The sequence below is a fragment of the Pygocentrus nattereri genome, chromosome 8 (genome assembly GCF_015220715.1).
Source record: "Pygocentrus nattereri isolate fPygNat1 chromosome 8, fPygNat1.pri, whole genome shotgun sequence".
In the NCBI taxonomy this organism is placed as follows: Eukaryota; Metazoa; Chordata; class Actinopteri; order Characiformes; family Serrasalmidae; genus Pygocentrus; species Pygocentrus nattereri.
The window spans coordinates 6,283,036-6,301,288 of NC_051218.1; the positions used below are offsets into that span (position 1 = coordinate 6,283,036).

Genomic DNA, 18,253 nt, shown 5'->3' on the forward strand with positions numbered 1-18,253 from the left:
CCCACACCATGATCCCCCCTCCAGCAAACTTTACACTTGGCACAAAGCAGTCAGACAAGTACCGTCTCCTGGCGACTGCCAAACCCAGACTCATCCATCGAATTGCTAGACGGAGAAGCGTGACTGGTCACTCCAGAGAACGTCTCCACTGCTCTAGAGTCCAGTGGCGGCGCTTTACACCACCGTATTCCACGCTTTGCATTGCGCTTGGTGAAGTAAGACTTGGATGCAGCTGCTCAGCCATGGAAACCCATTCTATGAAGCTCTCTACTCTGTTCTTGAGCTGATCTGGAGGCCACATGAAGTTTGGAGGTCTGTAGAAAGTTTGGCTCTGTAGAAAGTTGGCGACCTCTGCGCACTATGCCCCTCAGCATCTGCTGACCACGCTCTGTCATTTTATGTGGCCGACCACTTCGTGGCTGAGATACTGTCATTCCCAATCACTTCCACTTTGTTATAATCCCACTGACAGTCGACTGTGGAATATTTAGTAGTGAGGAAATTTCACAACTGGACTTGTTGCACAGGTGGCATCCGATCACGGTACCACGCTGGAATTCACTGAGCTCCTGAGAGCGACCCACTCTTTCACTAATGTCTGTAGAAGCAGTCTGCAGGCCTAGGGGCTCGGCTTTATACACCTGTGGCCATGGAAGTGATTGGAACACCTGAACACACACGCACACACAATGTTTTATATTAAAGGGTAAATTAAGTTACCCTTTACTAATCTCATAACAGGGAAAAATTCACCTCCCCATTTAACCCATCTGTGAAGTGAAACAGCACATACACACTAGTGAACACAAATACTAGGGGGCAGTGAGCACACTTGCCCACAGTGGTAGGCAGCCCTATCTGCACCTGGGGGTTAGATGTCTTGCTCAAGGGCACTTGAGTCACGTACTGTCTGCTCAGGGGATCAAACCGGCAACCTTCTGGTCACAAGGCTGGTTCCCTAACCTCCAGCCTACAACTGCACCCAATTGCATACCAAATGCTACAAGCAAACAAATGTGTGAACAATGAAATATGTGCAAATATAAGCTTTGGATCGGACTAAACCAGGGTTACAACAAACAGGCGTCTAAAGCCAAGTTTCATTAAATAAAAATAAGCTGTTCTAGGTAGTCAGTACACTAAAGAGCCCATATCACAGAAGGCTCACAAAAGCATTTGATGTAATATGTAAACATTGTTAAAGTTTCAAAATGTGCACTTAGCCCTCCAGCACACACAGTCCATACACACAAACTAAACCACCAGTGAACCTACACAAGTCTTCTGAGCTTATATGGAATGTTGATGATGAAAAATAGTGAAAAATCTGGAATAATACGATTTCTTTGGGGACTATTTTGCCGCACAGCGCCCTGCATGTCTCCCTCCACCACGAATGAAGTTTTAGTTCTCTAAACTATCATAAAACAGCGTCTCAGTCATCAGGCAGTGAATTCAGAACCATTTCATGTAGGAACTTTGTGAGGAGCTTTTAGAGGTGGACGTCTGGTTCCTATCACCACCACTGTGAGCAGTTCTGACTGCAAGTTTCTCTAGAACAGAGCGTTTCACTCCAAACCACTTTGAACCACTCTGTTTGCATCTCAACCATTTAATTATATAGAATAAAAATAATAATCTTTGGAGTTCCCCTTTAACACCATCTCTGAACACTGGACTGTAATTTTCTCTTTTGAGCTTGTTTACAGCTCCATTATTTCACTGCCTCTTTTAAACCCTGCACCGAGGCAGTTAGGAGGTCCTGTGTGATTTGTGCGAATAGCTAAAGGCTTAGTAAATCAAGCGCTCATTTCAGCTGCTTTATGAGTGCGTTCTACAGCTGCGTCAAGGCACATTTTGGCCTGCTTTTGCTTATCTGTGTCCAATTGCCTCCCTAAATCTTTTCCCAGCCGTATTGAAGAAAAGAAAAGTTTATCCTGAGTTCACCTAAAAGTTTTGTTGACACACCTGAGGCCTGTCAGAGAAGAAGGAAATAACTGCCTGTTACTCAGCGCTCACACACACACACACACACACACACACACACACACACACACACACACACCTGAGGCCTAATCAGAACACAGCACTCCCTCCCACTCTCCGTTACCTGCAAGGCTGAGTAGGTGTATGGGTAATGATAGGCCAGGTAACACACATCCTCCTCATGCCTAAAGGTCACGGTGAAGGTAAGGGTGTAAAAGGACTGACCTCTCTGACCTCTGCTGGGGCAGAAATGGTTCCTGAGGCCACAGAAAGAGAAGGAGGGGAAAACATGTCAGTATTTCTTAATATTTGTGTTTTTTTAACCCCTTGAAGCCTAAATTTATTTTTCCCTTAATATTGAGACACACACAAATTACCCAATATGAATCCAAAAATCTGCAATAATTGAAATACTGACCATTAATCATTTAAGTATCCACTACAAAATTAAGACATCATGATGGAAACTTGTTTTGTGGCAACAACTACAAGTCATTCCGCGTCTACTTACAATTATTCAGTAACTCCTATTAATTATTTACCATGAATTATTTAGCATCTACTATAAATTGTTCAGCAGCCACCATGAACTATTCAATATGTAATATAATTTATTCAAAATCCACTATGAATTATTCAGAATCTACTATTAAATATTCACTAACTACTATCAAATCATTCAGTGACCACTATGAATTATTCACCAACTACTATGCATTATCATTTATAGTAAACTATACTGAGTAATTATTCAGGATCCACTATGAATTATTAATGAACTATATGAATAATTCAGTACCTATCATGAATTATTCTAACTGCAAGAAGAGGAAACTGAAAGAGAGGAACTGAAGTGTGGACCCACATGTAGACCCTCTTTTCTCTATTCTTTAAAATTTTCACATTTTAATTACTAAAATAAAAAAGGTCTGGCTCATTTTAACCAGTCTGTTTTGTTCTTCGTCTGAGTCATCCAGTCCATCCAGACTTTTTGCATTGCAACGCTTGCGCAAAAAAATAATAATAACAAAAAGAAAATGCTATGAAGCTAAAAGTTTGGTTTGATCCTTTGTGTTTCTTATTCTTCTTAAAGCTGTAAGATGGTCAGCAGCCTGGGACGTCTACAGGCTGACTAATTTGAAAGCTAAGTGCAGTTCAAACAAGTGGATCGATGCGTCCATTACTGCGCAAAGCCAAGGGCTAAATACAGCTACTGAGAGCAAGTGGGGGAATAAGACATGGAGAAATGAGAACCTTTCATGTACAGTGTATAAGCCATCACTTTCTTATTCCCAGCACAGTGTAATAACCAACAGTGAAGACTGTAACGAGGCCACAAAAGAATTTATAATTTCATATAAAGTGATCTGAGGGATGTTGATCTTAGAACCCTTAGAAGCCCAGAGTCATCATCGTCCATTTGGCCTCAACCCTTAGAAGCCCAGAGTCATCATCGTCCGTTTGGCCTTTAACCCTTAGAAGCTCAGAGTCCGTTTGGCCTTTAACCCTTAGAAGCTCAGAGATATCATCATCATCTGTTTGGCCTTTAACCCTCAGAAGCCCAGAGATATCATCGTCGGTTTGGCCTCAACCCTTAGAAGCCCAGAGTCATCGTCGTCCGTTTGGCCTTTAACCCTTAGAAGCCCAGAGTCATCATCATCCGTTTGGCTTTAACCCTTAGAAGCCCAGAGATATCATCGTCGGTTTGGCCTCAACCCTTAGAAGCCCAGAGTCATCGTCGTCCGTTTGGCCTTTAACCCTTAGAAGCCCAGAGTCATCATCATCCGTTTGGCTTTAACCCTTAGAGGCCCAGAGATATCATCGTCGGTTTGGCCTCAACCCTTAGAAGCCCAGAGTCATCGTCGTCCGTTTGGCCTCAACCCTTAGAAGCCCAGAGTCATCATCATCCATTTGGCTTTAACCCTTAGAAGCCCAGAGATATCATCGTCCGTTTGGCCTTTAACCCTTAGAGGCCCAGAGATATCATCACCAATTTGGCCTTTAACCCTTAGAAGCTCAGAGATATCATTGTCGGTTTGGCCTTTAACCCTTAGAAGCCCAGAGATATCATCGTCCATTTGGCCTTTAACCCTTAGAAGCTCAGAGATATCATTGTCGGTTTGGCCTTTAACCCTTAGAAGCCCAGAGATATCATCGTTGGTTTGGCCTCAAGCCTTAGAAGCCCAGAGTTATCATCGTCCGTTTGGCTTTAACCCTTAGAAGCCCAGAGTTATTATCCTACACATTTTGCTTTTGAACGCTTTGGTACCCATCCCCTTATTCACCTTTTGGTCAGCTGTGTGACTCCTCAACATCTGGAGTCAGTAGCACATATCCTTGATCACTGCAGCTCTCTTAAAGGCCTGTATACTGCCAGGCAGTTCAGACTTGTAGACTTGATAGCTGCACACAAGCATTCTACAGTTAGACCTGAGTGGTTTAATAAGCTTTCTCAGGCATGATAAATACATCAGATATGTGTCCATTTCTTTGAGTATAGTCACTGTTTTGAAATATGTACTTTTGATTTATTTATAGAAGATTCATATACTTAAATTCATAAACCAGAAATCTCTAATTTCAGCCCATAAAAATGGAATTAAACATCAGCACGTAGTTCTAGATTTTGGCAGTGGCTTGCAGTGCACATCGGAGAATCAATCAAGGCAAAATGCTGTTCTATTTCAGACATGAAAGGGAGAACACATCTGGAAAATATGCTGCGGCCTTAATCCTTGAACTGTAACATCTGTGTGAACTAATTAGCTTGATAAAATAGACAGAATTCCAGAAAAGCCATGCCTCATTCCTGCAGGGGCTGCATAGAGTGGTTTACCATTACATCCACTGGTGGGCACTGTGGGCAGCAGTCGTCTAGTTTACAGCAGTGATAACACCAGGTTCTTTATTAGTGTGGAGATATTACACAAAATGATAACTATTCCACTGCAAATTGTGTAAAACTACGTGTAAAGCCAGACCGGGTAGATTTTGAGAAATAAGGCAATAAAGTGCCACTGGACCAACTTTCAAGATGACCAATCACAGAACGTTTAGTGTGATGTGCGCACTGAAAACAAACTTGGAGTACCAGTCTGCAAACGCACAAGGATATGTCACTTAAAATGGGATACCATGAATGTTTCCTGGTTCAGTGACTCTATATAGGCCTATATTCCACTCTAAAAGGTTTAATGCCAAGTAGAGATGCAACTGCTTCCATCTTAAAAAGAGGGCTCTTAAAAGGAAAGGCTCTATACAGGACCATCTGCATGGTAAAGCGTTCTTTCCATGGTGAAGTAATTATTTAGATCGATGGGTAAATGTGATGTATATGGTTCTCTATAGAACCTTTTTGGAAGTGGTTCCACCAATTGGTTCTTCTAGTGTTAAGCGCTTGACAACACAGCAGAACTCACATTGGTGCTATATAGAACCACTAATGCACTCATCAATCTGATTGCACCATGCAAAGACCCATTTAAGCATGCAAGCGGTTGTATATACAACTCATGGTTCTAAATACCACTCCCTTTACTAAAAAACCCTCGAAGAACCATCTGTTTATTTTTTATTTTTTTTAAGAGAGTGGCATTTAACTCAAATAACAATCGATTGTTTCCCCATCAGACCCCAGTTTGCACTGTCCGTAAGCGCCGGGACTCTGAGCTGTGCTCATTTTAGCATCCAGTTTACATCAGACAGTACGAGCACTTCTGAAATACTCACTGAAACTCACTGGAATACAAGAAAAAGTCCTCTACAGTGACCATCTCGCACCTCAAACCACAGCTTCTGCCACTAGAACCAGGCCCCCATTGGCAACTACTAACAAAATACTTTACAGAGATGCCCAGAACAGACATCTAGATGAATGTTTGACTATTTCTCAAATAGCTGGACGATAGCTTTGCAACATCTAGATTCTATCTGATCTTATTGTCTGTATGGAATCCAATAAACCATATAAAATACATGCTCACCTGTAGTAACATATTTCAGTTCCAGCTCTAACCCAATGAGGTCTGCCCTCCAACGCCTCCCTCACTGAATACAGTACCGGCTGCATGCCTGACACACACACACACACACACACACACACACACACACACACACACACACACACACTTAAGTTCCATCTCACATGTGAAATCACCACATCTAAGCAGTACTGTATATAGAAACGTTTCAAACAGGCTCTTCAAGGGTTCTTTAGTAAAGAAAACTGTTTGATATAGAACCATAAACATGCAAAGCATTCTTTGAGTGATTAAAAGGTTACTCAGACTGATGTAGAACGTGCTGCGGATGTGCTGCTTTGAAAAAGGTTCTATTTAACACTAAAAAAGGTTCTTCTACTGTTACAATGTCAAGCTTATTTCAATTGACAAATCTAATTTTTGTCCTACATAAGACCACAGAAAACATTCCCCATCAATCTGAAGAATGATCTCACCACGCAAAGAGTCTTTAAGCATGGAACGCTATATATAACTCATGGTTCTAAAAAGAACCACAGTTTTTTACTAAAGAACCCTTGGAGAACCATCTTTTTTTTTTTTTAAAGAGTGACCAGCGATAAACAGGGATGCATATTGATATCAGCGTCATCTCAGTTTCGGCTGATAATTGCTTACAAAAAGTTAATCACAGTTGTAAGCAAAAGTCTGACCACCCCTGATCAAATTACACATTGTAAATATATGTTAACACGTCTTCAACAGGAAACCTGTCACTGCTTTCGGAATAAAACCTCGCATCTCCGTTTTTGTCATTCTTCCGTTTTTGACATAATCTGAAAATGCCTGTTGTCCTTTACATTGCTTGTAAATTTCATGATGAATGGACTGAAAGAAACGACCCAAAATGACTTGGAAAGACGTCTGGTTCCATTGACTTCCATTAAGAGTAGATTATGTTTTTCCCTTCTCCTGTAAAGTTACCATTTTGGAGATACGAGGTTTTCTTCTAACAGCGATAAGTAAATATGCATTTTTCTGCTAATTTACCACTTTAGAATAAGACTACCATTATAAGTGGTTTATAAATGATTTAAAATGTGTTCATTGCTGGTTATTAATTATGTCCAACACCTTAAAGAGCATTAGTAAACAGTTATAACATTGATAAAAGGGGAAAATGTGAGGTTCTATCTGATGAAGCTAAGACTTATAATGCTCACTGGTGAAGAAGAGAAAGTAAGATCAGCAACCAGCGAGAACTGCAGTTCATCTACACACTTTAAAAAGGTGGTTCTTTAAGGGTTCTTTAGTAAAGAAATTTGTTCTATATAGAACCGTGGACACTCAAAGAACCCTTTGTATGATGCATTGATGTATGATTGCATGAAATGAACCTTTTTCAGCACATTCTTCAAGAACGCTTTCATGGTGGAAAGAACCATGAAATGAAATGAGTCAATCATGAAATGAGTGTTCATGGTTCTAGACAGAACTACTTTCTTTACTAAAGAACCCTTAAAGAACTATAAAGTTCACTATTAGGCAAACAACAAATGTCCATTTCCCTCTTTATTTGTGTGTTAACTGCTTATTAACAATTAAGGTGTGTTTTTATTTGTGTGTTAACTGCTTATTAATAATTAAGGTGTGTTTTGTGTGTTATCACTGCTTATTGATAATTAAGGTGTGTTTTTATTTGTGTGTTAACTGCTTATTAATAATTAAGGTGTGTTTTGTGTGTTATCACTGCTTATTGATAATTAAGGTGTGTTTTTATTTGTGTGTTAACTGCTTATTAATAATTAAGGTGTGTTTTGTGTGTTATCACTGCTTATTGATAATTAAGGTGTGTTTTTATTTGTGTGTTAACTGCTTATTAATAATTAAGGTGTGTTTTGTGTGTTATCACTGCTTATTGATAATTAAGGTGTGTTTTGTGTGTTATCACTGCTTATTGATAATTAAGGTGTATTTTTATTTGTGTGTTAACTGCTTATTAATAATTAAGGTGTGTTTTGTGTGTTATCACTGCTTATTGATAATTAAGGTGTATTTTTATTTGTGTGCTATAATTTCTTATTAATCATTTTAAGCTATTTATGGCCAATAAACATTAATAAGCTGATGTAAAACCATTTATAAATGCTTGATAAAGGTAGTCTTATTTTAAAGTGGTACCCATAATGCCACATCAGCATTGTGTGAGATCAGACGGTGGATATTGCGAGATGCATCAAAACACTGAGTGGCACTGAAACCAAACATGAAATCTTCATCTTCTAAATGATGCATGTTCATATTTTCAGGTAAAATGCTGTTTTACATTATGTTTACATTGTGTTTATTGGCTGGTTGTAAAGCAGAAATCTGATTACTTTCTGACTCATGTAGACCTGGAGTTTCCCCATTATCTGATTACTGTCTGACTCATGTAGACCTGGAGTTTCCCCATTATCTGATTACTGTCTGACTCATGTCGACCTGGAGTTTCCCCATTATCTGATTACTGTCTGACTCATGTAGACCTGGAGTTTCCCCATTATCTGATTACTGTCTGACTCATGTCGACCTGGAGTTTCCCCATTATCTGATTACTGTCTGACTCATGTCGACCTGGAGTTTCCCCATTATCTGATTACTGTCTGACTCATGTAGACCTGGAGTTTCCCCATTATCTGATTACTGTCTGACTCATGTAGACCTGGAGGTTCCCCATTATCTGATTACTGTCTGACTCATGTAGACCTGGAGGTTCCCCATTATCTGATTACTGTCTCTCTCATGTGGACCTGGAGTTTCTCCATTATCTGATTACTGTCTGACTCATGTAGACCAGGAGGTTCCCCATTATCTGATTACTGTCTGACTCATGTAGACCAGGAGTTTCCCCATTATCTGATTACTCAAGTTCAGGTAAACGTGTTGATCAGATTACTGACAAAATCTGATTTTCTGCAGTTATCGGATTATTGAGTGCATTTTTTAAACTTGAGCAATTTTGAAAATATGAACACATCATCTAGAAGATGAAGAACATTTAAATCCTTTATTTCGTGCTTGGTTTCAGTGTTGCTCCAAAAGTGTTGTGCTGCATCTCGAGGTGACGCTGCTCGCTTATTTCCGGTACCGCTGTCTGTTTTGCACAAGCTCAGACTGAGAAACCCGAAAGAAATCAGAGTAAGAGTTCACAGCACGGAGAAATCTGATCACTGAGATAAAATCCGCCTTTTTTATCAGATTTCTTAATCGGATTTCTAGATCAAGGTGAGCTGTTTACATGACCATTTGAATAATCGGATAACTGCAGCAATCTGATTATGATCGGATTATTGAGCGCCTGTAAAAGCACTCATTGCCTTATGCAGATTTCTTAAGCTATCAACTCATTTTCACTTAAAAGTCATGGAATTTGTCCAGAAAACGACTGTAAATGATCACATTAGGGCAGAAGTTCGCAGCACTTTGTTTACCGTAGTTGAACTGACTGTTGCTTTTCTCACAGTTGATGACATTGAAGCGGTAAGGAACGTCCGCCACCATCCCGCTGACCTCAAAGTAAAACCACTGATGGTGTGAAGAGGAGTTTACATCAGCGTTGAGGATCAGATCGTATTCATACCTGAGGAAAGAGAGGGAACGAGGAGAGAAAGACAGAAAAAGAGAAAGTGAACTCTGAATGACCCTCCTCCAAAAAAAAAAAAAACCCATTCACACAAACAGTACTGTAAACGTCTCAGGCATGTTATAAAACTATATTTAATAAACTATTTAGCTGGACAACAAGCATTTCTTCACTCAGAAAAAGACTAACTTTAGGTTCATTTGTTTGTTAATTTGCAGAATTAAACAAAATAACAACATAAAATATATGAATTAAACATACACTGGGTACGTAATTAACAGTCGGAGCTTATAACTTATTCAATTTCTCTTTATTTATTTGAAAGCAAACATTACTCCCACATCCTCTTTTTGAAGCCTTGATATCTTATAAACTAATGAAGACAAGTCTAAAGTACCGCACATTATCTATTGAACACAATGCCATTATTTTCTCCTCTAATGAGCAAAGCTGAGACTATCAGTCAGAAAGTTGTGTGAACTGATCTGAAGTGGATTTTCTCTATAACCTAATACAGCCCCGCTAATAAATCTCACTGAATCACAATTAAACGGAGCGGGAAGAACAGAGCGGGGAAATAAAAGGAGAGAGACTGAAAGACAGAGAGAAAAAAAACAAAACCGAAAGGTAGAGAGAGACACATTACATACAGAGAGATATCTTTAATTTCATCCTTATCTGCCTCCTCTGGAGAATATAGCCGGAGCTGTTTTATTTAAGGCCGTCTGTGCTCGAGAGCAGGCAGCTTTGATTTGATCAGGAATACATCAACAGCACAGAACACACAGACAGAACACACTCGAGTGGGAGATGGATGTGTGTGAGTGTGAGAGCGAGAGAGAGCGAGAGAGAGCGAGAGAGAGAGAGCGAGCGAGCGAGCGAGCGAGAGCGAGAGAGAGAGAGAGAGAGAGCGCGAGAGCGAGAGCGAGAGCGAGAGAGAGCGAGAGAGAGCGAGAGCGCGAGAGAGCGAGAGCGAGAGCGAGAGCGAGAGCGAGAGCGAGAGCGAGAGAGAGAGAGAGAGAGAGAGAGAGAGAGAGAGAGAGAGAGCGAGAGAGAGAGCTTGTGGATGCACTGCAAATGAGGCCCAAGGGCACATGGGGAGCTCTCAGCTTTGAGTGCAGGTGTATCTACACTCACTGTTAACTCAGGTCCACTTACCACAGTTGTATGCAAAGGTCTGAGCACCCCTGGACAAATTCCACGTTCTGTTGATTTTGTGAGTGAAAATATATTTAAAACGTTAAAACTTTTTGTGCAAATCTAGGCCCAATCCCATTTCACCCCTCTCCCCTGCCACTGAGCCCTCATACCTCTGGTTTGTGAGTTCACGTCTAGGCGCAGGGGGTCCCGATTCTTGTTGAGATAGAGGGGTGGGGTGAAGTGTTGGGGCTACATGACCCTCCAAACGGAGGTTTTTTTCAGAGGCTCCAAAGAGCAAGACGGAGCACAAGAGACCAAAGAAATCCACAAATGTGAGAATTTTCTCCATTAAAAGTGACAGTAACCATCGTTTTATCTTAGTTTAATGCTGTTTCAGTGTATTTTGGTCATTTGCTTAAAAACAAGCATAACAAAATCACTAATAGCATGCTAATGTCTCGGTAGCTAGCTCGCTAACTTTCCCATTCCACCTTAAATAGTCCAGTAGTGCCGGAACGTAACTGCTGCTCCATTTAAGGTGGAACAGGAAAATTCGAACAAGAATCTGCTGAATATCTGACTTCAGCTTCATATCACTGAAGAATTAGGGGGGTGATAATAAATAATTGCCCCCCTCTTTGAAGGCTTATGATCCCTAAATGTAACTAAAGCCCAGCAGTGAGGAGCTGAACTCTCCCCTCCTCTGCTGTCACTGCAGACGGGCAGGGTCGCCTACAGAGCAGCGCTAGTAGCCGTTAATGAAGTGATGCTCTTTTTATTTGAGGCTCCCATTACAGAGGGAAGATCTCAACCACTGCCCTGTAACTCAGTTCCAAGGGGTGAGGGTGAAAACCATAGGGCATAGTGCACACTGCACTGGCATCTTGTCAAGTGAAATGATCTTAACTATAGTCAATGTGTGTAATATTTCCCATTTTGTGATGGTTGTGCACTTCTATCTAGCTCAGCGGTCGCATCCCAAATGTTACGAAGAGCCATTTTATCCTTACAACAAAAAACATGTCCACAACAAGTCGCCTCTCATTCACCAAAATTCTTTGTTCGTCAGTTTCTCTTTGCAGACTAAACGTATCAGGAAACCAGCTGGAGTGATTATAAACACAAATTGGTCCATTTGTCTCCAAATTATCGATGTTAGTCTTAAGTCTATTTCTTTGCCATTTCGTTAGATACTAGCTAGACGAGACTGCTGTCTGTGTTGCTATGGTGACCAGCAGTCACCAAAGGGTGAATCAGCAGTTCTACATTAACTCCAGTGTTTAAGACCATTAAACTGTGTTGAACGATCAGCAGAGCTTTGTTTTACAATAAATGAGGATTATTTTATTTTTATTTACAACCTAATTCAGCTGTGGAGCCACAACAGGGCAGTAAAAGAGCTGCACATGTCTCCGGAGCCGCATGTTGCCGAGCCCTGATCTGGCTTATTCTTAGATGTTATTTACTTGTTTTAGGTGATTTTCTCAAGTAAACTTCTCACTATACTGACAGACAACGTAAACAACAAATTTGAAAGTGTCTAGAAATAAAGTAAATAGCTTTAAATTAAGCTTATAACAATATGAACAGGAGAAAGTTTTATTGACTACATTTAAGATCATTTTACTTGACAAGATACTATTTTTTGCAGTGCACAAGGAAGTTTGCATACAGTGAATTTCACCAGGGTGCTCAAACTTTTGCATATGACTGCTGTAGTTCTACAGTTACAGACTGTAGTCCATCTGTTTCTCTGATACTTTGTTACCCCCTTTTACCATGTTTTTCAGTGGTCAGGACCCCCATGGACCCTCACAGAGCAGGTACTGTTTGGGTGGTGGGTCATTCTCAGCACTGCAGTAACACTGACATTATGGTCAGATAACTGCAGATATTTTAGTGTAGTAGCCCAGCGCTCGGCTCTTATACAGTAGAACAAATGTCTGATCTAATATCCATTTGAAATATCGGTCAAATATAAACATCTGTCCAGTGTCAATTATTATTTTAAAGCGTGTATCTGCTGATATGGAGTCCAGTATCATTGTGCATCTCTACTGTATATACAGTAAGGTTGTATATATCTGTATGTGTGAGTTCTTGTAGACTGAATCTGACCTCCGGATGTGGATGGCTTTACGGAGATTTCCGCTCTCAAACTTGGAGAAGAAGCGCAGAGAGTCTGTTGTAGAGTCTGAGGTGCACTCCAAACTGAGAGAGAGAGAGAGAGAGAGAGAGAGAGAGAGAGAGAGAGAGAGAGAGAGAGAGAGAGAGAGAGAGAGAGAGAGAGAGAGAGAGAGAGAGAGAGAGACTGAGACTGTATTGTCATCATAACTAAGAACTCGATATGGCACTGATCCAACATCAAAAAATGTATCCTTAAACAACCTTCACCCACACTGTGTGCTGTGATGTCGGCTGTGTAGCTCTCACTGTGGGGGTTAATAGGCGACGTCCCCTAACACGAACAACTTAAATTAAGAAAAATAAATAGTTTAAAAAAATTTGTTTTAAGGAAGAAATCCTGGACCGGTACCGGTATAGTCCAATATTCCAGGTTTCAATGTCGATATTGAAAAGCATGAAAATGTGGTATTGTGGCACCTCTACGCACAACATATACATATTGATGAATTCAGAGAACCTGAGTCAGGTCTCAAGACCAGAAGCTGGAAATCTGCATGTTTTATCTTTGGAATGATAGAAAGCATCAGATCAAGGAAGATGGCTCCCATTGTTTCCCATCAGAAATCACTAAAGACTGCCAGCAAAAATAGTCTCGTATACACTGCATCTGAGGGTTTGTCCCTCAAACAAGACCTGTACATCACCAAACGTACTAAAAATATACAAGAAAGTGAATTTTCTACATGTTATGATGGAATATTAACCAACATGGTGGGTCTCGCTGGATTAATATTATAGCATCCCACTACCGACTCGCGTAGAGGCTCTGTAAGCGCGGCCATGTGGAGGGCCAAGTAAAGAGGCCCATGGAAGGTGCACACTCCCTGTAAAAAAGGGGTTTTAGTGTTGTTTGTTATTGTTTATTAGTTTAAGTTGTGTCACTGTGCGTCAGACAGGGGGCTTACGCAGTTGGGTTGAGTGTCCGTCGTGAAGCAGAGACGTACAGCTGATGTATAATACCCTGCCAATATTCATCCTGTACTGTTACGTGTCTTACAGCAGATATTTCAATGGTCAAAATGATCAGGCATAACATTCTGACCACCTCCTTGTTTCTACTCTCACTGTCCATTTTTTCAGCTCCACTGACCGTATAGTTTCACTCTGTAGTTCTACAGTTACAGACTGTAGTCCATCTGTTTCTCTGATACTTCGTTACCCCCTTTAACCCCGTCCTTCAGTGGTCAGGACCCCCATGGACCCTCACAGAGCAGTACTATTTGGGTAGTGGATCATTCTCAGCACTGCAGTAGCACTGACGTGGTGGTGTGTTGTGCTGGTAAGAGTGGATCAGAGACAGCAGTGCTGCTGGAGTTTTTAAACACTGTGTCCACTCACTGTCCACTCTATTAGACACTCTTACCTTGTCGGTCCACCTTGTAGATGTAACGTCAGAGACGACAGCTCATCTGCTGCTGCACAGTTTGTGTTGGTCATCCTCTAGTCCTTCATTAGTGGTCACAGGACGCTGCCCACAGGACGCTGTTGGCTGGATATATTTGGTTGGAAGGACTATTCTCAGTCCAGCAGTGACACTGAGGTTTTTAAAAACTCCAGCAGCACTGCTGTGTCTGATCCACTCACACCAGCGCAACACACACTAACCCACCACCACGTCAGTGTTACTGCAGTGCTGAGAATGACCCACCACGCAAATAGTACCTGCTCTGTGAGGGGCCATGGAGGTCCTGACCACTGAAGAACAGGGTAACAAAGTATCAGAGAAGCAGATGGACTACAGTCTGTAACTGTAGAACTACAAAGAGCAGCTATACAGTAAGTGGAGCTGATCAAATGGACAATGAGTGTAGAAACAAGGAGGTGGTCAGAATGTTATGTCTGGTTGGTGTGTATACATGTAAATACAAAATATCAAACCTTCTCTTTAACAGGATAGTGACTCTGTAAGCAGGACCAGCATCCAAATACTAATGCTAAACATGCAGCCAGAGGAAATACACAGCAAAACGTAAGCAGCTGAACTCGACTAAACCTTGATGCGCCCCATTCTATCCTCATCTAACCTGTGATTAATCCTGTGAAGACTGCTTTACAGAGCTATTCTCTATTCCGATCACTCCTCTGTTTTTAAAACTCTGTTGGAAGTGGCCGGTTACTGAGCGCTGCATCATCTGCGGAGTGAAAATTCTTTGAGGGCTGCAGTTATCAGGCCCAATATCAGTCTAGCCACGTTTGAAAAAAGGTTCTCCTTTCAGGAACAACTAACTAAGGGCAGCATCAAAAAGAAGCTCCTTCTTTTTTCCTTCAGAGTGTTCATCTTAATTGTCGGTCACTGAACCGGTGTGTGAAATCCTGTGAGCTTCGTGCTCACCTAATTCTGAAAATTCACCACCTGCAAGATCTTTTTCTTTGCAGTGTTGTAGTGTTGGGGCAGAAGACGACATAGAAAACACTGCACCTATGGATAAATGCTCTTATGTATTAAACAGGCCCTTCAATAGTAGCAAGAAATGCCCAGCCCAGTAATGTTTTTTTATGTTTTTGGCCAAAACCTTCTTAAAATGAGCGTAAAACAATGTCTCGGACATCAGGCTGTGCATTCATAACCATTTCATCTAATAACTGTCAAGGAGCATTTAGAGGTGGATGTCTTTTTTTGCCAGCCTGATTGAATATATTCCAATTATAGATGAAGACTGAGGTGTTTATTCGCACTCTACTCAATAATCTGATGGAAAAACTTTATTTACATACTCACTACAAATAATCCGATCCAAAATGAAACGCATGCATAGAGAACCACTTAGAGTAAACATTAACATGACAACCAGTATGAGTCCAGTCAGAGTGAGATGAGCAGCAGTGAGCGGTGCTTGTGTTTTTAACTGCTTTAAAATGACGTCAGACTCAGGAAAACGTCCTTCGCATGTCCTTATTAAAGACGGCCGAGAGGAAGACGTCGTGTTCTGAGACACATAAGCTGGACGTCCTTCTCAACGCTGTCTTTTAAAGACCAGAGACGATAAACTTCGTCTCCTCTGCAGACCAGTTTCTGCTCCGCCGTGTTGAACAGTACAAACGTTCACTATGACGAGACGCACATGCAGAACAAACTTAAACTTTCCAACAGGGAATGTAATCAGATACAGATGCTTACAGGAATATTATTCTTCTATTTAACAGATTATTTACAGGATTACCCACCTTGTTCAATCAGATGGCCTCAATTGGACTAGATTAATCTGATCAAGGTGTTTTCATGGATATAGTTGATTAATATTGATTATTAGCTATTAGACAGATTGTTAAAGGGTTCTTAGGCTGCATGTAAACAAGGCTACTTTGAACAATTCTCTGTATTGTGACTAAGGTTTTCTAGAACGGAGCATTTCACACCAAACCACTCTGAACAACTCTTTACATCTTAACCACTTAACTGTGCAGAAATTTTGAAATAGGTGCAATACCCCTTTAATTCACTCACCACTAGCAGAAGAGAGCATAGTGGATAACACTACAGCCCTTTACACTTGAAGTTTTGGTTCACTTCCCCGTCTTAAGCAAATCTTCTAAAACCACCTTCCTATGGAACATCTCTCTGGATAAAGTGTCTGATGAGATTAAAGTTCATTTATATTCAGGTTGCCACTTTTTAAGACAGTCTGAAACACATGTTTTGTTGGTTAGACAGGTCAATGTTGTGATTCTCTGGCTTAGGTACACATTTAAAAAAGATGGTTCTTCAGAGGGTTCTTTAGTAAAGAAAATAGTTCTATATAGAACCATGAAGACTCAAAGAACCCTTTGCATGATTAAATGGTTCTTTGCATCATGAAAAGGTTCTTCCTATTCAAGATTCAAGAGTTTTGTTGTCATGTGCACAGCAGAACAGGCAGTTGCACTGTACAATGAAGTTCTTACTTTGCTGTTCCTCCATTCACCATATATACTCTTAAGAGAATAAAAAAAGAAAATATAAGAATAACTCTAAAAACAGTAGTAAAAGGTAAAAGCAAAAAAGTGTGCAGTATGTGCAAAGTTAAAGTTACACATGCGCATGTACAAATATGTGGAGCAGCTGTTCATAAAGTGCATCAAGTGACAGATGAAAACAGATGTAAACAGTAAACAATATTACTCTCTGCAAGTAAGAGCTGTAAACAGTGTTGTTCTAACAGCAGCAGTACAGTGTAGGTAAGGTGCAGTTGTTGAGTGTGAGGTTAAATCAGTTCAGATTGGGAGGGGGGAAGAGATAGTTAGTGAGGTGTTCACCAGCCTGATGGCCTGTGAATAGAAACGGTTGGTCAGTCTAGTTGTCCTGGACTTTACACTCCTGTAACGTCTGCCTGAAGGTAGGAGTAGGAGTTTCTTCATTTCACACTTTGATAGTTTTACTCACTGGAAGTGCTTGCTTGAGGAGTTGTCTGTATGCTGGGTAGAGGAACACGGAGATGTGGTCGGACTGTCCGAAGTGTGGCCGAGGCACGGCCCTGTAGGCCCCCCTCACGTTGCTGTAAACTCGGTCGAGTATGTTACTCTCCCTCGTCGGAAAGCTCACGTGCTGATGGTACTTGGGGAGGACAGTCCTCAGGTTGCAGTGATTGAAGTCACCGGCCACAAAGATCGCGGCGTCCGGGTGCGCGGTCTCTTGTTTACTGATGGCGTCATGCAGCAGCCCTAGCGCCGTGGCAGAGTTTGCGCGTGGCGGGATGTAAGCAGCCAGAATGTGCACAGAGCTGAACTCTCTAGGCAGATAAAAGGCTCTGCACTTCACCATCAGGAGCTCTAAGTCAGCTGAACAATGTTTTTCAACAGTTTTTACGTCCGTACACCACCTGTTGTTCACGTAGATGCAGACACCGCCGCCTTTGTTCTTCCCCGATGCTGCCGTGCGGTCCCCGCGGTGGACGGAGTGCGTTTCCAGCTGGATCGCAGAGTCTGGCGTGCTGTCCAAGAACCAGGTCTCTGTGAGGATAAGAGCACAGCACTCTCTGATCTCACGCTGAGTTGTTATTCTGGTCCTCAGCTCATCCAGCTTGTTTTCGAGGGAGGGAAAATTAGCTAGCAGCAGGCTAGGTAGCGGTGGTTGTGTAGCCCTAGCCTTTAACCTAGCATGTAGCCCACCTCTCTTGCCCCGCTTCCGATTTTGCCCGCTCTGTTTGTCGGCTGCGCCACTCACCCGAGGCCGGTGCTGCTGGGTCTTGCCGGCAGGTGCCGGTGGAGTGCGAGCGTAAGAGAAAGTTGAAGTCCGAGAGGCTAAAGGCAAGTTCATGATGAACTTTACCGATCTCCAGGAGTGCCTCTCTACTGTTACTAACTGTACCGTAGATGTTCTGTACACTTAAAATAAATACTAAAGTTAAAATAAGTAATAAATAGCATCGGTTGCAGGAGG

General features: G+C 41.5%; 1 protein-coding gene across 1 annotated transcript in view; it reads right to left on the reverse strand.

Annotated features, from left to right (window-relative positions):
• The window catches only part of LOC108438530 (cytosolic carboxypeptidase 4), a 319,250-nt gene that overhangs the window by 178,530 nt on the left and 122,467 nt on the right, over positions 1-18,253 (reverse strand). The window contains exons 14-17 of the mRNA XM_037540410.1: positions 12,829-12,921; positions 9,419-9,567; positions 5,970-6,057; positions 2,111-2,243 (exon numbers count right to left, since the gene is read on the reverse strand). Of these exons, the coding sequence (XP_037396307.1) occupies positions 2,111-2,243; positions 5,970-6,057; positions 9,419-9,567; positions 12,829-12,921 (463 nt within the window). The remainder of the gene's footprint in view (positions 1-2,110; positions 2,244-5,969; positions 6,058-9,418; positions 9,568-12,828; positions 12,922-18,253) is intronic.